The 21,813-nt window shown below is 38.3% G+C and overlaps 1 protein-coding gene across 6 annotated transcripts in view; it reads right to left on the minus strand.

Moving 5' to 3' along the window:
• The window catches only part of ABCC4 (ATP binding cassette subfamily C member 4 (PEL blood group)), a 145,436-nt gene that overhangs the window by 20,963 nt on the left and 102,660 nt on the right, over positions 1–21,813 (minus strand). For 2 of the 6 annotated variants that reach the window (XM_064646007.1, XM_064646006.1), the window contains 7 exons: positions 19,144–19,254; positions 17,581–17,681; positions 15,481–15,672; positions 11,230–11,385; positions 7,069–7,158; positions 6,415–6,587; positions 155–260 (listed from right to left, as the gene is read on the minus strand). In XM_064646007.1, coding sequence (XP_064502077.1) covers positions 155–260; positions 6,415–6,587; positions 7,069–7,158; positions 11,230–11,385; positions 15,481–15,672; positions 17,581–17,681; positions 19,144–19,254 — 929 coding nt within the window. Of the gene's footprint in view, positions 1–154; positions 261–6,414; positions 6,588–7,068; positions 7,159–7,883; positions 9,924–11,229; positions 11,386–15,480; positions 15,673–17,580; positions 17,682–19,143; positions 19,255–21,813 lie in introns of those variants that run through there. The other 4 variants (XM_064646008.1, XM_064646009.1, XR_010428408.1 and 1 more) reach the window with 4 other exon arrangements.

The following is a 21,813-nucleotide window of genomic DNA, read 5'->3' on the forward strand; positions in this document are numbered from 1 at the left end:
TTGCTAATCACAGCAACGAGGATAACTAGGTTAACTAGGATAAGCCTAAAGGATGACTTAAACCCCTACCTACTTTTGTATCAAAATTAAGAAGAGTCAATAACATTATTCTTCTTCAGGAAAGAAAAAAAAATGAAGCGGTTAACTGTCTTACCATAATCCTATCACTGTCAATAATGGTGTTCAAGCGGTGTGCAATGGTCAGCACTGTGCAGTGAGCAAAGGTTTCACGGATCGTCTTTTGAATGAACTCATCTGTTCTGAAACACACCAAGAGCAATGCAGACAAGAATAAGATATTTGCATGGATAACTGAATGGCAGGCAGGTTTTATGACTTTATCAAACATGACTGTATAGCAGGAAATATGCTAATAAAGTTATTACAGTGCCTCTTCCTCTTGTTATATTAGATAACTTGGAGGTTATCATAAACATACTCCAAAAATCTATCATCTAATGCTTTATGAGGAAGGAGTTTCTTCTTGCAAGTAGAGCAATAGGTTTCATTTCAGAAGACTAATTTCCCAGGCTTTGAATACAGAAAGAGGAAAATTCTGTAGATTCAGATAGTCCTAAAGATTTCTACACCAAAAAATTTGTTATTCTCTTTGGAGCTTTAGTTTGTGCAAGCAGTGAAGAAAAGTTGGTGAAAGTAAATAACCTTCATTGCAAATCAACTGAAGAACAAACACAAGACAGCCTAGAACTAAGGTTCTTAATTTCAGCTGCAAAAGAGGATTAATTAAAGGAGAGGGCTGGTAAACTAAACTAGGACTGGAATAGCTCAAGAACTTGAATATAGAAAAAAGAAAACTTGGCATACTCTGTAAATCAAAAGAGTTAACTGGAACACACAACCCAAGGAAAGGGATAAAAGATTTCAAGTTAAGAGTCTCAAGCCTACTATATGAATTAACCACCTAAGAAAAGGATACCAGAAGGATACATAAGACTCGTAAAGAATACAAACGAAGCTAAAACACAGACACAAGTACAGGGCTGAAGTGATACCTGTCATAAATAAAGCTGAGAAAGTGAAAAGGAAATAAAATTATACGGAAAGATACTTAATACACTAAGATATTCTTAAGCTGTATGAATAAGCATTAAGGCAAAAGAACTGGAGCTTATTCAATTAACTAACTGTATTAGAGAAGCATTGACACCACCTAACTTAGAGCACACCAGTCAGGTGTTAATGTCTCTAGTCCAGTAGACATGACAGCCCCCTCTTTATCAGTGAAAGGGGAGAGGCATGGCTGGAAGGTGAGTCAGAGAACCTGAATTAGGCAGCCATCAGGTGATGAATGCCCTCTAGAGGCACCTGACAGCCCACACTGCATAGGTAGCCTTGGCTCCCAACCTGGGCACAAAGCCAGGCCATATGAATACTCACATATTTCCCATAAGCCTTCAAAAAACCCTAATGAGTAGTAGCAATGGAGAAAAAGGTACAGAAACCAAAATTCCAATCCAAGATGGAAGGATGCCACAAAGAACTCAAAATATACTGGGGTTAGACAGACTAAGGAATCTCCAGCCTACAAGTCAGGCACTTGAAGGCATAGGACTCATTTCCAGGATTTCTATTAAAACATGAATTTGTTCTTTTACATATGACTGAAGAATAATAAAATGCTGCAGATACAGTTAAAACAGGACAAAGGAGGTATCTGGATAAACTAGTATACTTAGGCAGACCTGCTGGCTGCAACCAGTTGCTTGTAAAGCCTTAATTCTTCATATTGTTAAAAATAGGAAAATAAAATAAAATACATAAAATATTCATGCAGCATGTCTTCCTCTAAGTATTATTTTTTTAGACAGAAGTAGCGCTCCACATTGAATCTGTCTGCACATAATAAATATTTGGTATCACTTCATGAACTACCCAAAAATAATTGTTTTGATGTCACCATGTCAAGAGGCACCTGCAATAAAAAGTGGACAGACAACTTTGGAAGAACAGGATGACTGAGAGGAATAGGAGCTCATGCTCTGAAGGACTAAATGTAACTTCTGTTACAAACTCAGTAGAAGTGATCGGCATGACAAAGGAATGTATAGATCCTTGCTGATGACAGGACGAATCATCAGAGAGGAGGAAGATATAAACAGTTTAGTAAGAATTCCCATGTATGCTGACTGCTATCTTCATCTGGGGACAGAAACATTTAAGTTCTGTCATGAGCTTGTTCTGGGCCACAATCTGAGAAGGCTTGGTCCTTCTGCTCCTACTTCCTAAAGTAAGCTAAAGAAAAAGGCGCTAAGCAAGTGTTCCTCAACTCCTTTTGAACCAAGGCCAGTATGCAATCAGGGAAAGAGACGGGAGAAGTCAGGATAGACCCAGGCTCTTTAGTTCTGTGTGTTAAAAAGGAAGTAGTTCATCATGTTCCACATCACAGCAATAGCAGTGCTTTCACCCCCATGTTAATGCATGTATATTTTTTTGCTGTCTTCTCAGCAACGCTTTAATTACCTGACTACTCTTACCTTCAAAAGAAGAAAAAAAACAGGGGCATACATGGAAACACTTACTATGGAAGAACCTTATAAAGACAGCAGGATGTGTTCTCTGCAACAGTTAACATAGCAAAATAGAAACAAAAGGTTTAATACTCGCTAGAATTGTGCAAAAGAGGCCTTTTTCTTTCCTTATAGTCAAGCTCAAGGTGAAGTTTCCTGCAGAGCTACTACACAGCACACAGAATCACAGTTTGCTCAGAACTTTGAAAATAACTTTTTAAAGGGCTCAAAATTATTTGTAACTCAGGTTATTCCTACTATTTTCTGAGAATGCCTTGAACAGCCTTGAACATCCCTGTCCTCTGCATTGATTTATTCTATCTCCTTGTATTACATGTATTCTTTAAAGCACTACCTCTTCCTACATTTACAACAAAAAACCATTTCTCATTCTTAGATAGATACTATCAAACTATTATCTTAAACAGATATTTCTTGAATATAAGCTTATCACTACTAAGAAACTGCTGGCCATATTGTGAGTGTGACAAATGTTCTAATATGAGACTACAAAGTAAACAGAAACAGACTTAATAGCTCCATCTTCAAATATCACCGTATGAAATCTCATGCAGATGTGTCTGCTGACTAGCACTTGGCTAGATCCTCTCTAAGGCTCATGGTAGATCTTGGAGCATAGTTTTTGGGACAGCAGGCAGAAGCACCATTAGTAAGCTCCAAGAGAATCTCGGCAAGAAGATGGGAAAGGCATGAAAATCTACAAGAGCAAGAAAAGCATCTGTATACAGAATTATGTGCTGACAGAGTAGAGACTATAATCATATACCAATAAGAGCTAGATAAGTACCAAAGGAAGCATAATTTCTGTTCCTTTTTCAGGGCATAAATGGACTCTTTGTGGTGCCTGCCCACACTGAGCAAGTGGCCAGGCAAATGTCAAGTGATTTCATCACCCATCTAAGTAGATCAAACCCCATCATCTTTCAGGCACATTAAAAACCAAAGATGCAACCCAAATACCAAAACCAGGGCTGCTGGATGACAAAAGCTCAAGCCTAATCTGATTATATAAAAATGGGAACCACAATACTCCCTATTGCAAGGAACAGTACCATAAGAAAGCACAAAACGGTGGTATAGCTTCCCACAGGCACCACAGGTTGAGGATCTAACACCAAGTTTCACAGCAACCCAAGATCTGATGTAACCTGAATTAGTTGACTGTGTAAAAAGAAAACTATCTAAAGAGCAAGAATAAATATGATCTAAATGAGAAGCAACCAAGCTGCTGAAAGAACGCTGGATAAGTCATTATCTTCTGCCTAATATTCTCCTGTGGATTGTCCTGGAAACGTATCTCACACTGCACAACTCCTGAGTGACTTCAGATAATTTCTCCAAAAGAGAAAGAGTTACAGATAGCAGTTAGATGTAATAAAAGCTTAAACCTTACAAGGTTAAGTTGGCTAATGAACTGAACTATGTGCAATGTCTGTTTTTACCAGACTCAATGAACAAACAATGTAAAAACGTGGCAGTGGTCTGGTCCCAAAGAGTTTTGTCCTCTGTAAGCAGCAAAAATACAAGTTAATGCATAATACTGCAGTCAGTAAGCAGAAAGCGCAGTAAGTTAAACAAAGTCAGTATTTTAAAGAAGTCTCAGTTACTAAAGATCTTGTTTTACTGTCAAAGCGACTACAGAAAGATTTTCAGCATTTTCACTCCAGATCTCATGCAATTTTCCAGAACAACTGCTTTAAAATGACCCTATTCTTCAGAGTGAGAAGGGACCAAGAAGACAAAATCAAATTTTATGTCTGTCAGTCATCACATAAAACATTCAAGTAGCCTGACTTAGGGCAACCTTCTCTATGGTAAGCTCCTCCTCCCCCTCACAAAAGTGCTGACACCTCTGCAGCATGCAGAGCAAGTGGTAGCTATGAGGAGCAAGGCGGATAATATCGGTATATATGGGATCTGGAACATGTAGGAAGGAGGGAGAAGGATGAACTCAAATTCCTTCCCTTCACTCCCAGGAGCAGACAAGAATGGCCTAGCTGAGCTGGAGAAACACAGTGGGGAGTACTCTCACCCCTGGGGGGTAAAGTGCCCACCTCTCTCTCACCCTGCTGTCCCATATCCACTGCCTCACATCACCTTCCTTCTCCTCTTCCCACTCCTAAACCCTGCCTTCTCACACTTGCTTCCAGGTGGAGCTGCAGAAGGGACATGGTGGCAGCAGTAGCTGAGGCAAAAAGATCAAGAGCCAGAAAAACAAACAAAAAGAAACAATTATCTCCAGAGCCAGCAGCAGCTCCCCATGGTTTCCTATCTCAGGTGCCTGATATGATGTCTGCTTGCCGCCAGGCTAGAGACAAGGGTGCCAGGTATGGGGGTTGTGCATCAGAAGAGGAGGAGGTTTTCCTTACATGCCAAAAATGCCTCCCTTAACTGCTCAGTTAAGCAACCCACATCAGCATTTCCTGATGATGGTCCTATCAGATTGCACAGCTAAAAAATACTTGGCTCTAATTATACCAACACATTAAGGAAAAGGTAATAATGACTGTAATGCAAACTGAATTCAAAGAAGAAGTTCCAAGTTATTATTTGTATTGTTATGCTTAGAGTTGATACAAACAAACATTTACCTTATTATAATATATATTGCAGTACACATTAATCAAGATCAATTAAATGTATAGTGCGAGTTGAGAACGCACATGTGAGATGCCTAAATAGGGAGGATGAGTAAGACGGTATTAAATTTCCACAACTATGATTAATCAGAGAGTTAATCTATCAGAGCTCAGCCAAAAATAAACTAATAGTAAAAAAAGTAAAAAAGAAAAGGAAAAGAAAAAAAAAGAGAACCTCTGGGAAGGTTTTAGAAATACACTGTCAGCTGAACTGCAAAGCTACCCTAGTGGCACCACTTCTCCCCCAAGAAGATGTTATAAAAATGAGTCACGCCCAGATGACATACAAAATCCTTAATGCATCTGTTTGAGGGACTTGCTGTGTTATTGTCCTCCTTGGACTTTGAGTTCTCCCTCAAGCCATAGTTTGTTGGAACTATATATTCAGCTCAGACTAATTGATGCAGTACGTTTACAGTATTGTTTCCAAAATATTTCCATCAGCGTTTCAAATGTTTCAAAAATTAACAGTGGGGGTACTTAGCTATTGGAACAATTTAACAAGGGTTGTCATTGAATTTTTTTCTATTGAGGTTGGATGTTCTTCTAGAAGTACACTCTAGTTCAAATAGGAATGAATTCAGGAAAATTCTGCTGGCCTGAGTTATACAAGACAAAATAATGAATGACAAAGTAGTCCCTCCTGTAGATTTAAACATCTTCAAATCTGTTCTGCAATTACTGTGGTGTTTAAGACAGCTTATCTTCTACCCCTGCCCTATTTTATCTCCAACTTAATACACCAACATCTGGGCCATCTGAAAGGACAGCATCTCATAACCAGAAGTATCCATCCAGTTTTGCTTAGCCATTTTTCACCCTTCTAGTTTTAGGGGGTTTGGGGAGTTTGAGATAAATTAAATACTTTTTAGTTATTTACTTCCAACAGACATTTCTTCTAGAAACTTGTTTCATGGCTATTCTGAAGTTACAGAGATGCATTTCCAAGAACATTCTTGTCTTCTAATCTATGGCTGCAGGACAAATGAACTTTGAATATTAATTTCCCTATTCTAGAGAAGGCACTGAAATTAGGGATATTTTCAGCACTTAGTTTATAGCATCTGCTCCATAGCCAAAGCTCAATGGCCACACTTTGAATAGACAAATATGATGGTATCATTAAAAACCTAAAAACAGCAGTACAAACTACATGTAATACAAGTACAGGTGAACATATTAGAAGAAAATCCAGCTCACTTTAACATGACAGATTTTGGTTTTACCTTGGGTCCACATTCGCTGTTGCTTCATCGATGATAAGAATACGATTTTTTTTTAGAACTGCTCTGGCAAGACACACCAGCTGTCTCTGACCAACACTAAAATTAGACCCAGATTCTGCCAGCTGCGTCTCCATTTTATTAGGTAGATCTTCCACAACCTCCTTCAGTTGCACCTGTTGACATGTCAACATATTGTAGGATGAGTAACTCCCTTTTAAATCACCTATTGTGAATCTGATGACACAACAGTAAGTATGCAAGGTTTGCCTTTTATATTCTGACACAAAATGAGCAAGCGCCAAGTTGGATTACACAGTGTGTCAGTTATTAGAATTCTAAAAACATTAAAGCACATTGTTAAGAATCTATTAATGTTCATTAAAACTAAGATATGAATCAAAATATAACCAAAGCATCATCCCAAAGGATAATTTTTTCATAAAAGACTTATATAACAATATACCTGTCTACGCACACACGCACAAACACACACACATACAAATGCACATACAATAGTGTACCTTTTTCCATCAACAGCTACACCCTTATCAAACTTGATGAAAACATCTAAAACCTAACACAAGCAAGCACTGTAATGTTGTTGTTATTTGGATTGTAAATATCAGATGTACGTAATTAGATTTATTAAGTTACCTCTTCCAAGGCATTCCACAGCTCTTCATCAGTGTATTCATTGAAAGGATCTAAGTTTTTCCTCATAGTTCCAGTGAATAAAACAGGCTCCTAAAACCCAGGAAAATGAGCATTCCATTATAAATACACGGTTTATAATGCAATAGGTAATTTAATGATAATCAGAACTAACCTATATCAACAATAGCACAGAATACACAAACAAGCAGCTATCATTTTTGAAATGCAAAAATGTATTTTACAATAGCGTGCTTAAGGGGGATATGGGGGGAGGTAAACGCTCAACTACTCTGTATGAAGATAATTTACCAAACAGGACAGGTCTGTTTGCAAATGGCTGTACACAGTTATGTCAGTACTTAAATGGGCATTTATATGCCACTGTCCTGATGCCACAAGGTATATATATATATACTTACATGAAATCACTGCTATTCCTCTGGTATTGTTAACGAAAACCAACAGCTAGCACTGTCAATGAGCTCACACTCCTAAATTACATTTGGGCAGTTTTGAAAACCTGTTTTTGAAGTACGTAAACCAAAGATGAATCAAAGAGCTCGCAATGACTTTCTGGTTTTCCTTCTCTATTTGGCTGTGTTTTGGTTTTTTTGTGGAGTTTTTTGTTTGGTTGCTTTTTGCTTGTTTTTTTTGGGGGTGGTTTTTTGTGGTTTGGTTTTTTTTTTTTTTATTTCATGCCATAAAAGCCCTTCCATTTTACCATTAGGGCTATGAGGAACAGCTTTCACCATTTAAAATCTATACCCACTGAAGTTAATCTATATTGCCACAGCATCAAAACAAACTTACTTAGAACTGGAGCACTGCTGGGCAAAGCTCTCACTCAAAATACACCAGGGAGTCAAATGAGTACCTTCTCCCACTCAGGTACCAATATGGGTTTACCTGTGGTCGAAGTAAGTTTTGTTCTACTTCAGTTCCCGGTCAAATCAATAACAGATAATTAATCTAACTGTCACAAATTAATTTACACTGAAAAATGTAGTATTTAAGAAGTGAGAAGATAACTTTTGGTTCAGAACTCCTTAAGCAATATGAGTTGCCAGACCTGAGTCATGCAGTGACATGACTTTCGGGCTAAACTCATCTTAACACCGCACATAAAGACAGCAAGTCAAAAACCGTAACAGTGCTAATCAAAAATGGAGACCATTCATCATGTTGTCAGCCTTCTTTAAACTGGAGACATTTTAGGCAAAACATTTTCTTTTTTTTTTCCTCCACTAAGAAATAAAGTCTAACTTACACTGGATAATTTCAGCTTACTCTGAGATTAACCTCTGTCGTGATTCACGCCCAATCTAACCCTAGGGATGCCCACTCCAAAGGCCTGCAGCAAATCAGAACAGAATTCAGACCTTAACCCTTTTATTGTCTCTTCATTTCTAAATCATTTGAGTGCTATAAAAGAATTAACGAAGACAGAACATGCCACAAGCAATGTCAAAGAATATATACACTTCTTGATGTAACATGCCAAATATTTGAAAGTATCTGCTGCAATAGCAACATATCACTAAAAACCTGTTGAATGAACAAAAGCAATTAAAACAAAATATTTCCAGGTTAAAAAAAGTTTTCTTCAAAAACATCTAGAAAATAATTTGTTTAATAATATACATTTTAATACACCATTTGGTGTGTTTTGAAGGTATTGTTACATTTATTTTCCTTTTCAAACCATTTTTATAGGTTGGCAAAATGAGAGCTGAATCTATAAAGTGTTCATAACTACTATAAAAGTCCTAACAACAGACATGCACTGCAACAGAAGATAAGGATATTTTTTAATTATCACTTCTGACACAGATTATTATTTAAAACAGCCTGGTTTATGAGAAGAAAGTAATAAGACAAACCTGTAAATAATTGTTGTAAAAATGCTTGCAGTCAGAGAGGCAGACAACATTTGCATAGAAAAGATTTACAAACACAACCTTTACACAGCTCCATCCAAGCAAGCAATTAGAAGCCTAAGCACATTTTTATTTCTCCAGGTAGGCATTTAAACTTACGCATAAGAAAACTTCAGTCTTGCCTCATCACTCTCTAGGAATGGTTCTGTTTAGCATGTTTTATGTTGCAATTCTAATAAGCATCTCTCCCTCTGGTTTCTTAGCTTCCCACATAATTATGAAAATATCTGCAGGAAAACAACTACCTGATGTTACACTGCTATTTTTATTATTGGCACTATTAACTATTAACACAGTACAAGACAATGCCTATCGCTCAGTTTACTATAATAGAAACCTTATTCCAAACCCTTCTCCTCTTCTTACTGCCACCACTTCATAGTTTTGCACATTTTTAGTAGAGACAAGTCTGCCCTTACGTTGAAAACAAATGCCACTTGCTAGCCTTAGGACACCTAAAACCTTTTGGGACTATGATATAAACCTTGATAAAAATTACAGAATTCCACTGGATTAAAACAGTTTTAAAACTATGCCAACAGACCTGTGCATGAAAAAACCCCTCATGTATAATCAAATGCAGTGAACTTTGAGCATCTATATCACTCGACATGTAGAAGCTGTATTTGACCTGCAGTTTTCCTCTCTCAGTACCCTATTTTGTTCAAATTTAGTTGAATTCTTCAAAACATAAAAATCACCCACAATAGCTAAGGGCAAGGCTTTCAAAAAGCTGTAGACCTTGAATGAACTGATGATCATCTGCTTTCAGAAGAAAGGAACACTTCACACAAAAAAACCAAACAAAAGAACTTAAATCTATGTAAACTGCTCTTTACATACAAAAGATGACTAGTTCCAGTGAGCACTTCCACTGTGCAATAAATCAGCCTTTAGCATGCAGAAACGAAAGACATCCTGCAACATTAGGCAACAACGTAATTGCTGTGCAAGTACCTATTTTTTTAATTTATTTAATTTTAAAATAGCATATGTGTTTCTTTGCTTTGACTCTTATTCTTGGGGGGTGGGGCAGTGAAAGGAAGGTAATCAAGAGAGGCGAAAAACCACTATTCATTATAATTTGTATCAGATTCTCAATTTAAAGAAAATAACACTCTAAATGGCATCCTGAAAACGAGCTAGCACAGCTTCAGACATAAAGTTGGTGTAAGGACTCTTAAATACAGCTTCCATAATAAGACACAAAGATCTGAGAAATAATGCTGAACATGGCAAAAAAATTCCTCTGGTTTCCAGCCTACTGTTCAGTCTACCTGACAGAACAGACCAAATGAATTATTTTCCAAAAACATGACTTCACATTTGCAGCATGTGAGTTTTTCCATCTTCCTTCCTCTCCAGTGGACAGCAAATGATCACAGAAGAGACCAGAGCCCTCACAAAACAGTAACCTGCACAGACTTTGCCTTCTGATGTTTTAAGGTTATACATAACCCATCTCTGATTCAATGACTTATTTGAAAGTAAGACCATAAAGAGAAGACCTGTGACCTTCTGGACTTCTTTGAAGATCCTTTCTTCTACACCAGCATGAGAGACGAGGCTATTCCCAACATGGTCTTAGTTGGTTTTTACTCCTGTACTGCAGCCTTTCCTGCATTCAGCTTCTAAAATTCAGCAAGTTTCTGTTTATGGGTCATAATGACCCACTCTTTTGTCTGTTCCCCCAGTCTTCTCCTGTCCAACTTTCTCCCAATAACGCAAAAGCTGACAGCTCACTTCTAGGTGGCACATTTGCTCTTTCTAGATATAGCATCAGTCAGTTTGTACTGGCTTGACTACAGAGATGAAAGTGGTCCTTCAGAGTTCCTTACTAAGGAAGCTTCAGGCAACGCATCAGGCAGGATTTGCTGTGAAAGGTTCAAGTGACTTCAGAGGACTGCTGAAGATTGGTATAGACTTGTCATATTTCTCTGCCTTTCCCAGACTATAGGAGGACAGCATACTGCAAACACCCTACACACAGGTATTTCAGATGAACAGACAGGGTACAAAACTAGAAAGAAAATGCTCCAGTCCCCAAAATTGATTCTATTTATCTTAAAATAATCAAGACCTGACTCAAGTAAGAATAATGCCTCGCTATAGTTTTTATGTCTATTGCATAAAGGGATGCAGGGGGAACATATCCCCGCAAAGCACTTTAAATACTACGGTATTAGACTGAAAATGTTTACAGCAGACCAAGTCACTCTCTTACCTGAGGTATAATTGAAATTTTCTTCCGCAAGTCATGGAGTCCTAGCTCTGATGTCAAGTACTTATCAATCCAAATCCTTCCTTCAGGTTCCGCCAAGCGAAAGAGGGCTGCTATCAGAGAGCTTTTCCCAGCTCCAGTTCTTCCCACTATTCCAACCTACAGAGCAAGCCAAGCCTGTACAATTAAACTGTGAGCTTTTCAGGATAAATTAATATGTCAAGTAACATTTTAACAACATCACAGGATTTAGAGTAGACCAAGCACCAAATAAAACTTTTTCATAATTAACATTCTTTCAAGAGGAAAAACCCTCTCTCCCCTAAATCAGTTTGGATTCAGGTGATATGTGGATACACAACAATCTCTTGGATCATATTCAAAGGTGAAAGATTTTCCCTTAATGTGTGGTGTCTTGTTGTGTAAACAAGATAAAGTGGCTCAATGCATAGTAATGTGTTCAAGGCTGCTGATTTTTATACTAAACCTGATTTGCTAGGTGATGTTAGGCAAATCATTTCAGGCATGCATCTACTTCTCAACCCAAAAAAGGACTCCCATAAAGCACTCTGGGAAAAATGTATTCCCAATTTAAATAATTGAGACTGATCTTGGTTAGCGTGGTTAAGGTGAAGTACTTTAAAGTAGCAGGATTATAAACCATATTCATACTTCTTAAATCTTCAACATGTGTTGAAACTACAAGGCCATGTGAGCAAGCTGAAATTCCTTTCCAAACAAGAGAAATAGTGAATAATAACATCACAGAGATACAGGCTTCTATTTGTTCCCAAAGAAAAACTGGAAGACATATGTAATCTGAAAAAAATCAAAGCTTTCAGAAAAAAGAAACAATGTAAAATATGGGATTGATAACTTTAATGACAAGGGGCTAAGACCTGCAAATATTTCTTCTTTTTTTTTAACACTGTCTTCGGTAAAGGATTCTTAGAGCAAACAATGTACAGTAATCAATTGTATCAGGGAAGATAATGGGTTTAACCCTCTACACAGATCTGATCTGGTAGAATTTGGTATTTCCTGCATTCTGTTATAATTGCTATATTTCCAGAAAGAAATCAAAACACTGGAAAGAGTTCAGAGCAAAGCAACTTCAAGTTAATATGGGTTGGAGATACTGATTTGATGAAGAAGGATTTATGATGATTAAACATGTATAATATGGCCTGGCAAAGTGATTGGGGTGCAAAAAGGAGGAAGAAACATGAAAACCTTCATGAGTATACATACAGACATCAGAGGGCAATTACCCATTGCCTGAGACTCAGATGCATGCAGCAATGACTGCTGAAATGAAATTAAGCACAGGAAACTGCATCAAAGAGCAAGGAGAAACTTTTGAACAGTCAGAGACACTTAAGTTCAGACAAAACAGCAGTGCCTACATTTGATAAAAAATACACAAGATACTAAAAAGTATACTTCTAGGAGCAACTTATGCCACATAAGCTAAAACGCATTTTCTACTTCTATCTTCCGAGTCAACAATTTCAGCCAGCTATTCGTTATTTTACTATTGTATATAAACTAATTAACATTTCTACAGTGCTTATTATTAAAGAAACAAACTGATTTAAGGAAATCTGTTACAATAAATGATAAAATGTCTAGTATTCTAAATTATATCAGTGAAACAACAGAAAAATAGTTCTGAACAGATAAACTGCAGCTCAGAAAGAAAATGCTGAATGAAGAACACAGAGTTGTGAAAACAAAAGTTCAATTGTTTCTTTGCAAATGTCAGTGATATAAAGTATTGTATTAAGGATATAAAGAAAAAAAACATAAAAAATACATTGATACTTAAAATAAAAATGCAGCTGCTCTGCATATTGTCAAAATCCCACTTTCAGTTTGGCATCAAATGAAAGGGCTATGCTCTTCAGCGTTTAGAAGAATGTATTTGTATCTTTGGTCCAACTGACTACAGGCTGCTGAAAATTGACATGAATTTGAAACAGCTCTTGGTACACACATTTATTTGTTTTTAAAACATTTTATTCTTCAGAGGCCCATGTTCACAGCCAGTGCAAACACAGCGACAGTCTGCAAGTGGAAGTCCCACCCACTTAGCAGGAATCACACGGCCAGGATTTTGTTGCCTGATATAAGCCATGTGCATGCACAGGAGTACACCTGCTATGCTGGGCTCATCATTACTCAAGTGTCACCCATACTTCAAACTAGAGCTGCAAAAAAAAAAAGGTGAGATTTACAGCACATCAGCTACTCCATTGAAAATGCCCATGTCGTCATTGCCCCTCAGGCAACCTCCCTTTCGTGCTATGCTGTGAGAGTATTTACGTGAACAGCTGCCATGCTGTAAATTTAGACCCTCACCCTCCTAACTTTTTCATGTAGCCCACAGAATTAGGATCTGTCAGGAAAAGGTACATTTAACAGTATATTAGCCAATAAGCACCCTTAAACAAAGACAGTAGTGTTTAAAACCCAATGTTACACATGCTGACCTTCTCCAGCTGCAGCTATAGTAGCAAAAGAGGTTAATCACTGCCAGCTGATGGCACAGCTCTGCTTCTCACTGGTCTTTCTCTGTCAGACTACACTACACTAGCAAAGATGGTTAAAACAGAGAGCCCTTCCTAGCCTGCTTTCACTGTAGGGAAATGCTGAATGCTGACACAAGCAGATCAAAAGAGACCTTAATCCATGAGTGATCTGCTAGCAATCACCTCCTTCATTCCTGCTGTACCTACAGCTTCCCAAGCTGGGCACTGGGATGCCAACAAGAAAAACTACAAGCACAGCAGAAGCTAAAATTCATTCGTCCTGCCAGTAGCATTGCACCTACCAGAATTCTCTATAAGCTGGGGGCCTGAATAGGCATAAGAGCTCTCACTGACAGCAGCATGGGCAAAATTTCTAGCAGATCTGTAAACCTGGTTGTGAAGAAGATGCTTCTCCATAATTAAAACCAATATAAGAATAGATGCTTGCGAGATTTATACAGTGGTAGTCTACTGCAGCATTGTGCAAACCATCACAGGAAACAACACAAAGGTGTTGGCTATAGTTTCAAGCTGGGCAAATTCACCTCAGGATGACAAAACCACAGCATAACTGCTCAGCAAAAATAAATACCCCCTGTCATCCCTCCCTCTCCTGCCTCCACCAAGGACTGAGTCATACATTGCTAATATCCCTTGCTTCCATTTTTTATTTTATTTCTGTCTCTCTCTAAGAAACGTGAAACTTTTTGTCTGCTATTACATTGGAATAACATATAACAGCTAAGGAGACGACCCATATGGCTCTTCTCAGATACCATTTTTAACTCCTACATTATTTCAGGAGATCAACTCCATGCAGCAAGGCTGGGCTGAATTTTTGTAACATGCATGTTATTAACAAGTCCACTTGAGGAAAGAAACAGGGTTGGTTGTGAATGGAAATGCATGTTACAAATGAGGCCAGGGAAATGAGGCCAGAGTTGAACCAGTCTCCTAGGGAAGACATCCTAATCAAAAAGTACACGTGCATTTGAAATGTAGCAAAGCACAAATTAACACTGCAGGGCTCTAATTTAATGTTGTCTGTGGGGGAGACCTTCCCTGCAGCACTCTTTCAACTGGAATAGCATCAAAATTGGGGAGGAAGAGTCAAATTTGCAGAGGAGGAAGAGTTTTATTTCTATGTTTCTTTTGGCTACCAATCTAATTAATGGCAATAGTTAATTAGATTGGTAGCCGAAAGGAACTGAAATAAAATTCCAAATTCTAAAGTTATGCAACTGATTTGTATTTCTTCTCTCTTCCATTTGGGGCTCAGTGTAAGGGCAGGTACATTCCTTATTTTCAATTGGTTTTGCTCACCTTGTCTGTTTGTTCCAAAGGTATTTACCGAATCCCAAATTTCCTAATGCAGCTCCATTTCCTTGGATTTGAACAAATATTTTGGGCTCAGCCGATATTTTCAAAGTCTGTCACTTTCTGAAGAATCTCAGATTTTTTTAGAAAATTATCAGATATGTTTAATCCTTTGTTTTAACAGACGGAAATACCATGCTCCTGGATTCATTTATGCTACACTTACAGGAAATAAATAGGCTCTAACTTCTGTCATTAAATATGACTAAAACTTATTTTTTAAAAGAACACTTACTATTTTCCAAACATCCATGTATTTTATAATGTATTTCTAGCACACAGTTTCCTGTCAATTTACCATCTTTGCTTAATTTCTGTGAATATCTGAAGACGGCCATATACATACCTTTTCTCTTGGTTTAATTACAACAGACAAATGTCTTAAGACCAAAGGTCCATCTAGACTGTAAGTGAAGTTAACATTTTCAAATGCTATCATTCCTTGGTTAGGCCATTCCGGTGGAGGATGTTTGTTGGTCTCCCACGGAGCTTCTTTCTCAAGTTCTGTGTATTCCATTACTCGTTCTACTGATATCATCTACCGGGAGGAAAGAACACATACATACATGAACCTCATCCTATTGCATATATAGCAGATATTGCACACATATAAATGTATTTTGACTACATAGATTCAACGCAAATTATTCCGCCATGTTTCTTTTAATCACAGGTAACTGAGTATTTGGTGCCATTCTATGCCCTCTTTACTAAACTGAAGAAGTGGAAAGAATGTATCTCATGTCCTACTACAGATCCAGATCTACCATGATACATAAAACCACACATAAACATTCATTTCTAATCAGTGGGATTAATTACAAATCTAAACTCCTGAGAGCATTGGCCAAACACTTTTTGAGCTGGCAGGCTTGGTGTCATGATCACTTCCTTGGAGAGCCTGTTCCAGTGCCCAACCACCCTCACGTTGAAGAATTTTTTTCTAATATCCAACCTAAACCTCCCCTGGCACAGCTTAATGCCATTCTCTCAGGTCCTGTCACAGAGATCAGTGCCTGCCCCTCCTCCTTCCCTCAAGGAAAGTTGTAGGCTGCAATGAGGTCTCCCCTCAGTCTCCTGTTCTGGCTGAACTGACCAAGTGACCTCAGCTTCCCCTCAAGGCCCTTCACCATATTTGTAGGTTTCCTTTGGATGCTCTCTAACAGCTTTATATCTTTCTTATATTGTGGCTCTCAAAACTGAACACAGAACTCAAGGCGAGGGTGCACTAGCACAGAGTAGAGTGGGACAATCACTTCCCTTGACCGGCTCACGACAGAATAGAGAGAAAACATTCTTGACTCCTTTAATAACAAGAGATTTTTGATAGATGTCCACTTGTCAAAGAAGTTGATGCTAATCATAGCTCTATAAAATGATCATCATTCCACATCAAAGCCAGCTTAGTGAATGGCAAGCCCTTCTCCTCCAAAGTATTCCTGAATCACAGCCTCCAAGAGAGCAACTCGGTATATAAGACAGTTCCACAGACACTTCCAAAACTTCCAAACTGGTATGAAACAAACTGAAAGCTTTCTTCCCATTTCTCATCAAAGTCTGTCACTACTAGTTTATTCATGTGTGAAAAATGTGCTGAAGAAGCAACGTGCTAGCCAAAAGAAAAAAACCCTTATGTTATTATTATTAATTTTATTTGTTATTAAACATGGCTTTGTAACTTCTACAGAAGGACTACACATATTTCCTAGACTATGGACAGCAAACTGTAATTCAAAGTAACCTTCAGTTGTCAACACAACACAAAAAATCCCAGGTTTATGCTAAGCATGTTCTTTTCACCGTCTATTTTTCTTATGTATTAACTTTAGAAAGTAAACAGGCAAACTAGAAAATGCTAGTAAATATTGTGAATTGGTAGAAGGTGTTTTATGTTATATATCTGGAAAACACACAACCTTCTCAGGTGAATATAAACAAATACTTTCAAATATGTGTTAACCTAGAACAGATTAAGAAGATACGAGCCTTTACAACAAAATCACAGGACTCTAAAAATGCCATGAGGAATATAAATTCTAAATTGCAATCATAAATAATAATAAATTACAAATATCCAATATGAAAAAAAAATTAAATCTTCCTTATAGAGAGGAATTCATTTATTGTAATTTTAGCAAGTTGCAATGCAATTGTCTACACTATAACTAGACAGTATTCTTTCTGCTGTAAAGAGAGATTATAAAGCCTCCCCTACTGTGAATGGAGAAGGACAGTCCCCGGACACAATTCCTCTTGAAAAATATTCAAGATCAGTCAGACAAATTATGCCCTAAGATAAGCTATTTTTCTTTATGGGCTGTAGAGTAGCACCTCAACGGCCTGCTGACATATTATTACCCTAAGTTAAATAAGAAGAATCTCATCCTTAAGCTTTGTGTCACAAGGACGAAAAGTAACCAGGAGAAAAGGAATAAACAAACATTACCAGGTTTTCAACTTCAGCACTTTGTCTAACACCCCACTGGAATGTTCCCATGAGGGTGATTGCATAGGATAGCGCCAAACCAACCTGCCCCGCATTCAGAGCTGCAGAAGAGAGGAAAAAGAGACTCAAATAGGTACACTGGTAACTACACAAAATCCCATTAAAGTTCACTTTCATGAGGTTCCTTACATGATGGAAGCATCACAGACAGAATTTTATTTGGTTATGTAGTACTTGCTATCTGTACAATGAGCAGCTCCAGGCAGAACGGCAACTTACTGCATTTCTTTCGTACATTTTGGAAACTGTCTATTTGAGAAGATAATCCCAATTCTCCTTGGCCTAGCATTTTATCTGAGGTTCAGTCTCAGGCCAGACTTACATAGCCTGTTAGGGTCATCCCTATCTGGCTGAGCACTAGTTAACTCTTCACTTTTTTTCTAAGGGAATTAGATAAGCCCCTAAACCTAAGCAAAAAATTAGCATAAAATTATTTCAAAATTAGTTACGAACACTCACATCAACTTTGTACTCTTGTAAGCGATCAGATAAAAATAACAGTGCAGAATATTTCTTCCCCTTTTTATAAAAGCATTTACTGTGTTCAGCGGGTCTACTCTCACAAAATATATGGATTCTGTCTGCCCTGATACTAAGCATGATTGTCCTCTGACTTACTTGAACTTTACCCTAACATAGTCCTACTGACTTCAAGAGAGCTACTCCTTATCCAGAGGCAAGGAAAGATTCCGGACCATTGTTTTGACTTGTCTTTTTGCATTCTACTAACATTAAACCTAGCTCAAAATTTGCAGTATTGTGCAGTACAGCATTCAGATTTTAAAACACATGTGCATATACAGAACTTATCCAAAGAAAAAAGAAAAGAAACAAAACCAGCAAATTAGCATTAATTTTCATGTCCAAGATAATTGTTTCTTCCTTCATGTTTTAGATTACTATCTCATTCTAGTACATGTAACCCAATTACATCCTGGATGATACATGCTCTAATGACAGTTCATGAGTGACAGTGAACATAAAATGTATTATTACGAGGCAATTTTCTTTCTAAAACTGGCCTATTCCACTGATCCAAGATAAGGGAAGAGCATCCCTAGAAACTTTAGCTTGCCTTTTGACCTACTGTACCATGTGTAGAAAGGAAAGAAGTTGTTAAGAGGCAGCTCCATGGGTGTTTCAGTACGAAAAGCAAAGCCCTGTAGGCCCAAAAAAGATAGACAAAGGTGGGGAAAATGAAAAGGATTTATTTGTTGTTATCACTCTGAAAGCCAGAATCTCAGAAGTGAAGACTAGAGATCTTCAGGTTTGTTTGCACATTTGGGGATGATGACAGATGCATGCCTCAGTCCGGAGGATGTATTTGCAGGAAAGCAGATACAGCCCCAATGCCCTAGACTGAGGAAGAGATCATGATCTAGAAAGAAACATTTAACTTAATTACAGCCTTTAAACAATTAGAAACAGAAATCTGTGAAAAAGAATTAGACAATACTACACATGGTAATTACTGGGTGAACTTTTTCTAACATCCGTACTTACTGTTGGCGAGAAGCAGGGAACCAAAAGCAACCACTATAACAAAAATGGCACAGATGGCATCCAGACGCACAGCAAACCACCTTGAGGTCGTCAAAAACAGAAACCAGGCCTCTAAAGTGTATTTTACAAAGACATAAGACAGTGGATTGTTAGAACAGTAAGCTGTATAATTATTACTAAATTAATTGATGATAATATTACAAGTTGATTAAAAAAAAAAATTGCCATCTTCAAGTGCATGTCTGTATGGACTGATGATGATCAGGATATTGATCAATTTTCCTGAAATGGTATAACTTTGTTTTCACACGAAAAGCAACCACAATGGCAACCACAGCTAGTATAACATACAGTAATAGGAACAAAAACAGTCAAGGTGTCAAGTCATGGTCAAGCATGGTCCATTTATTTTAAAATTGAAGCTTCTTCTGAACTCTAGTGGACTCGGGAGTCTTAGGGTGCCTAAGTACAACTACATTTACCATAGGTGTACTAGAGTCTACAGGCTTTTAGCTAGAACGTATCACAACACAACTGTCGGAGCCAAGTCTTTAGAGGGCAGCTCCAGCTGATTAAGCTCCTGTAAGAGCTACTCAGTACAGCCAGTTTAGCTACAGAGTTATTCAAATGACTAGGTGTACATATTTACTTTTGGGGAAGCTCACAGGTGGACATCTCCACTGGGCACTCACATCCAGGTGTTCACAATTTGGTGCCAAATTCCACCCCAGATAGATATGCTACAGTACAAGATACAGGAGACAGAGGAAAAGACATTGCAATCCAGACGACAGTGTTTGCATTCAGGGCCAAAACCAGAAGTCAAGTAGCCATAACAAAGTATGACATTATTTATTGCTTAGGCTACAGTCAGATGAATTGTTCCAGCTGCTACCAAGTCACAGCAGAAGGTTACTATTCCAACCCTTTCTGTATTGCTTGTCATTATTCCATGTTAAAGATCAACTCAGTTTCAACTGTTTCAATGTTCCTTAGCCTAGTGCTGGGAAAGATTCAAATTAAAAAAATCTCCCTTTTATAAAATAAAGAGTAGGCAAGTCCGGCTTTTAAGCCTGATCATCTTGGATAGCCAGATTATGGAGTGATCAAATCAATTCAGCCAACAGAAACCTCCATGTAACTTCTGCAGAGCAGCAGAGAGTAAGAGTGAGGATGACAAGAGGCATCCAGCTAAGGTACAGAGCTGGTAACTTCTTAGTCCCATTTTCATCAACCCTAACTGCAATATGGCTGACCACACATTTAGCAGCTGGTTGCATTAAACAAGACATTTGACACGGTCATACACCTGGGCACACAGAATGACACAGGCAGGAGGGAGTGCTGCACCAAATCACAAATTGAATTCACCATAATTTAGTTACCTCTCTGAAACCCAGAAGCCAAGTGGCCCTGGAAACAATCCACAGCAGCTTCCTGGTGACATTAAAGGTCATTTTTGGCACAACAGTGTAGTTTTAAGGCCAGGAAATGGGATGACGCTTGGGTTGTAGATTTTTCATCTCCAAGGTTTTGCTCCATTGACCCTGTTGTCTGGGAAGGCGCCCTAAACTTGAGATGGGTCATTTTGCAACATTCCTATGTAAGTGGGGTCACCGTGCATAAAGGAAGGAATATGACAATCATGGGGACTAACAAAGACTCATCATGGTATAACTTCTGAAGATTCATGAGCCTGCTTATAGAGATGGACACTGGCAGGAAGGAAACCCGGGTCTGATCAAATCTCAGCATGCCCTTTAGATGTTCGTTACCTAAAATTTATTTAATACTGAATTCATAGGCATGCATGAAAGTGGTTCAAAGCAAGTGTCCTGTGTCCTAGGCTCAGGCCTAAATAAAGGAGGACACTACTCCAGCCACAAGTGCTAAACAAAACCCTTGCTGGTTGGGAGAGCCTTCTGCAATTCAGTAAAGAATTTAAAACTCTTTAGGAGACTCCAACTTTATGAGCTAGCATGAAAGGTATCCTCTTACATCAGCTACTGCTTGCTCACATTTAGTATCGAAGAAGCATTCAGGGTGTGAAAGCAACTTCAGGAGATCTCTAGTTCAACCTCTGCTCAAGCACAGTCAGCTCTGAAGCCAGACCATGCTGCTACATGCTTTATGCAGCTAAAGTCTTGAAAATTGACATGGATGAAGCCTGCACAACATCTCTGGGAAACCTGTTGCTATGCCTGACTGCTCATGGTGAAAAAGTTTTTCTTGTGTTCAGATTAAATCTCTCTTGTTACAACTTATACCCATTTGTTGCTCTTACCACTATGTACCATGGTGAAGAGCCTATCTTTTTGTCAACATCCCTGCAGGTACTGGAAGGCAGCTATTAAATCATCTGTAAGCTGCCTCTTTGGCAAGTTGAACAAGCCCAGTTTCCTCAGCCTCTCTCCACAGAGAGATCTCTTCCGTTAGTACATTATCCTATTGGCACCTCCACTGAGGGCTAACAAGTGCTGAGAGGGATGATTTTCCTCATTCCCTGGCTATGCTCCTGTTAATACAGCCCAGATGTTGCTGGCTTTCTTTGCTGCCCAGGCACATTGCTGGTTCATACTCCCTGTGAGGACCAAAAACTTCACACACACTAAGCAAGTCGGTATACCCCAAATACTCTGGTGGGAAAGACACCAAGACAAAGCGTGTAGG

The sequence above is a fragment of the Pseudopipra pipra genome, chromosome 2 (genome assembly GCF_036250125.1).
Source record: "Pseudopipra pipra isolate bDixPip1 chromosome 2, bDixPip1.hap1, whole genome shotgun sequence".
Classification (NCBI taxonomy): domain Eukaryota; kingdom Metazoa; phylum Chordata; class Aves; order Passeriformes; family Pipridae; genus Pseudopipra; species Pseudopipra pipra.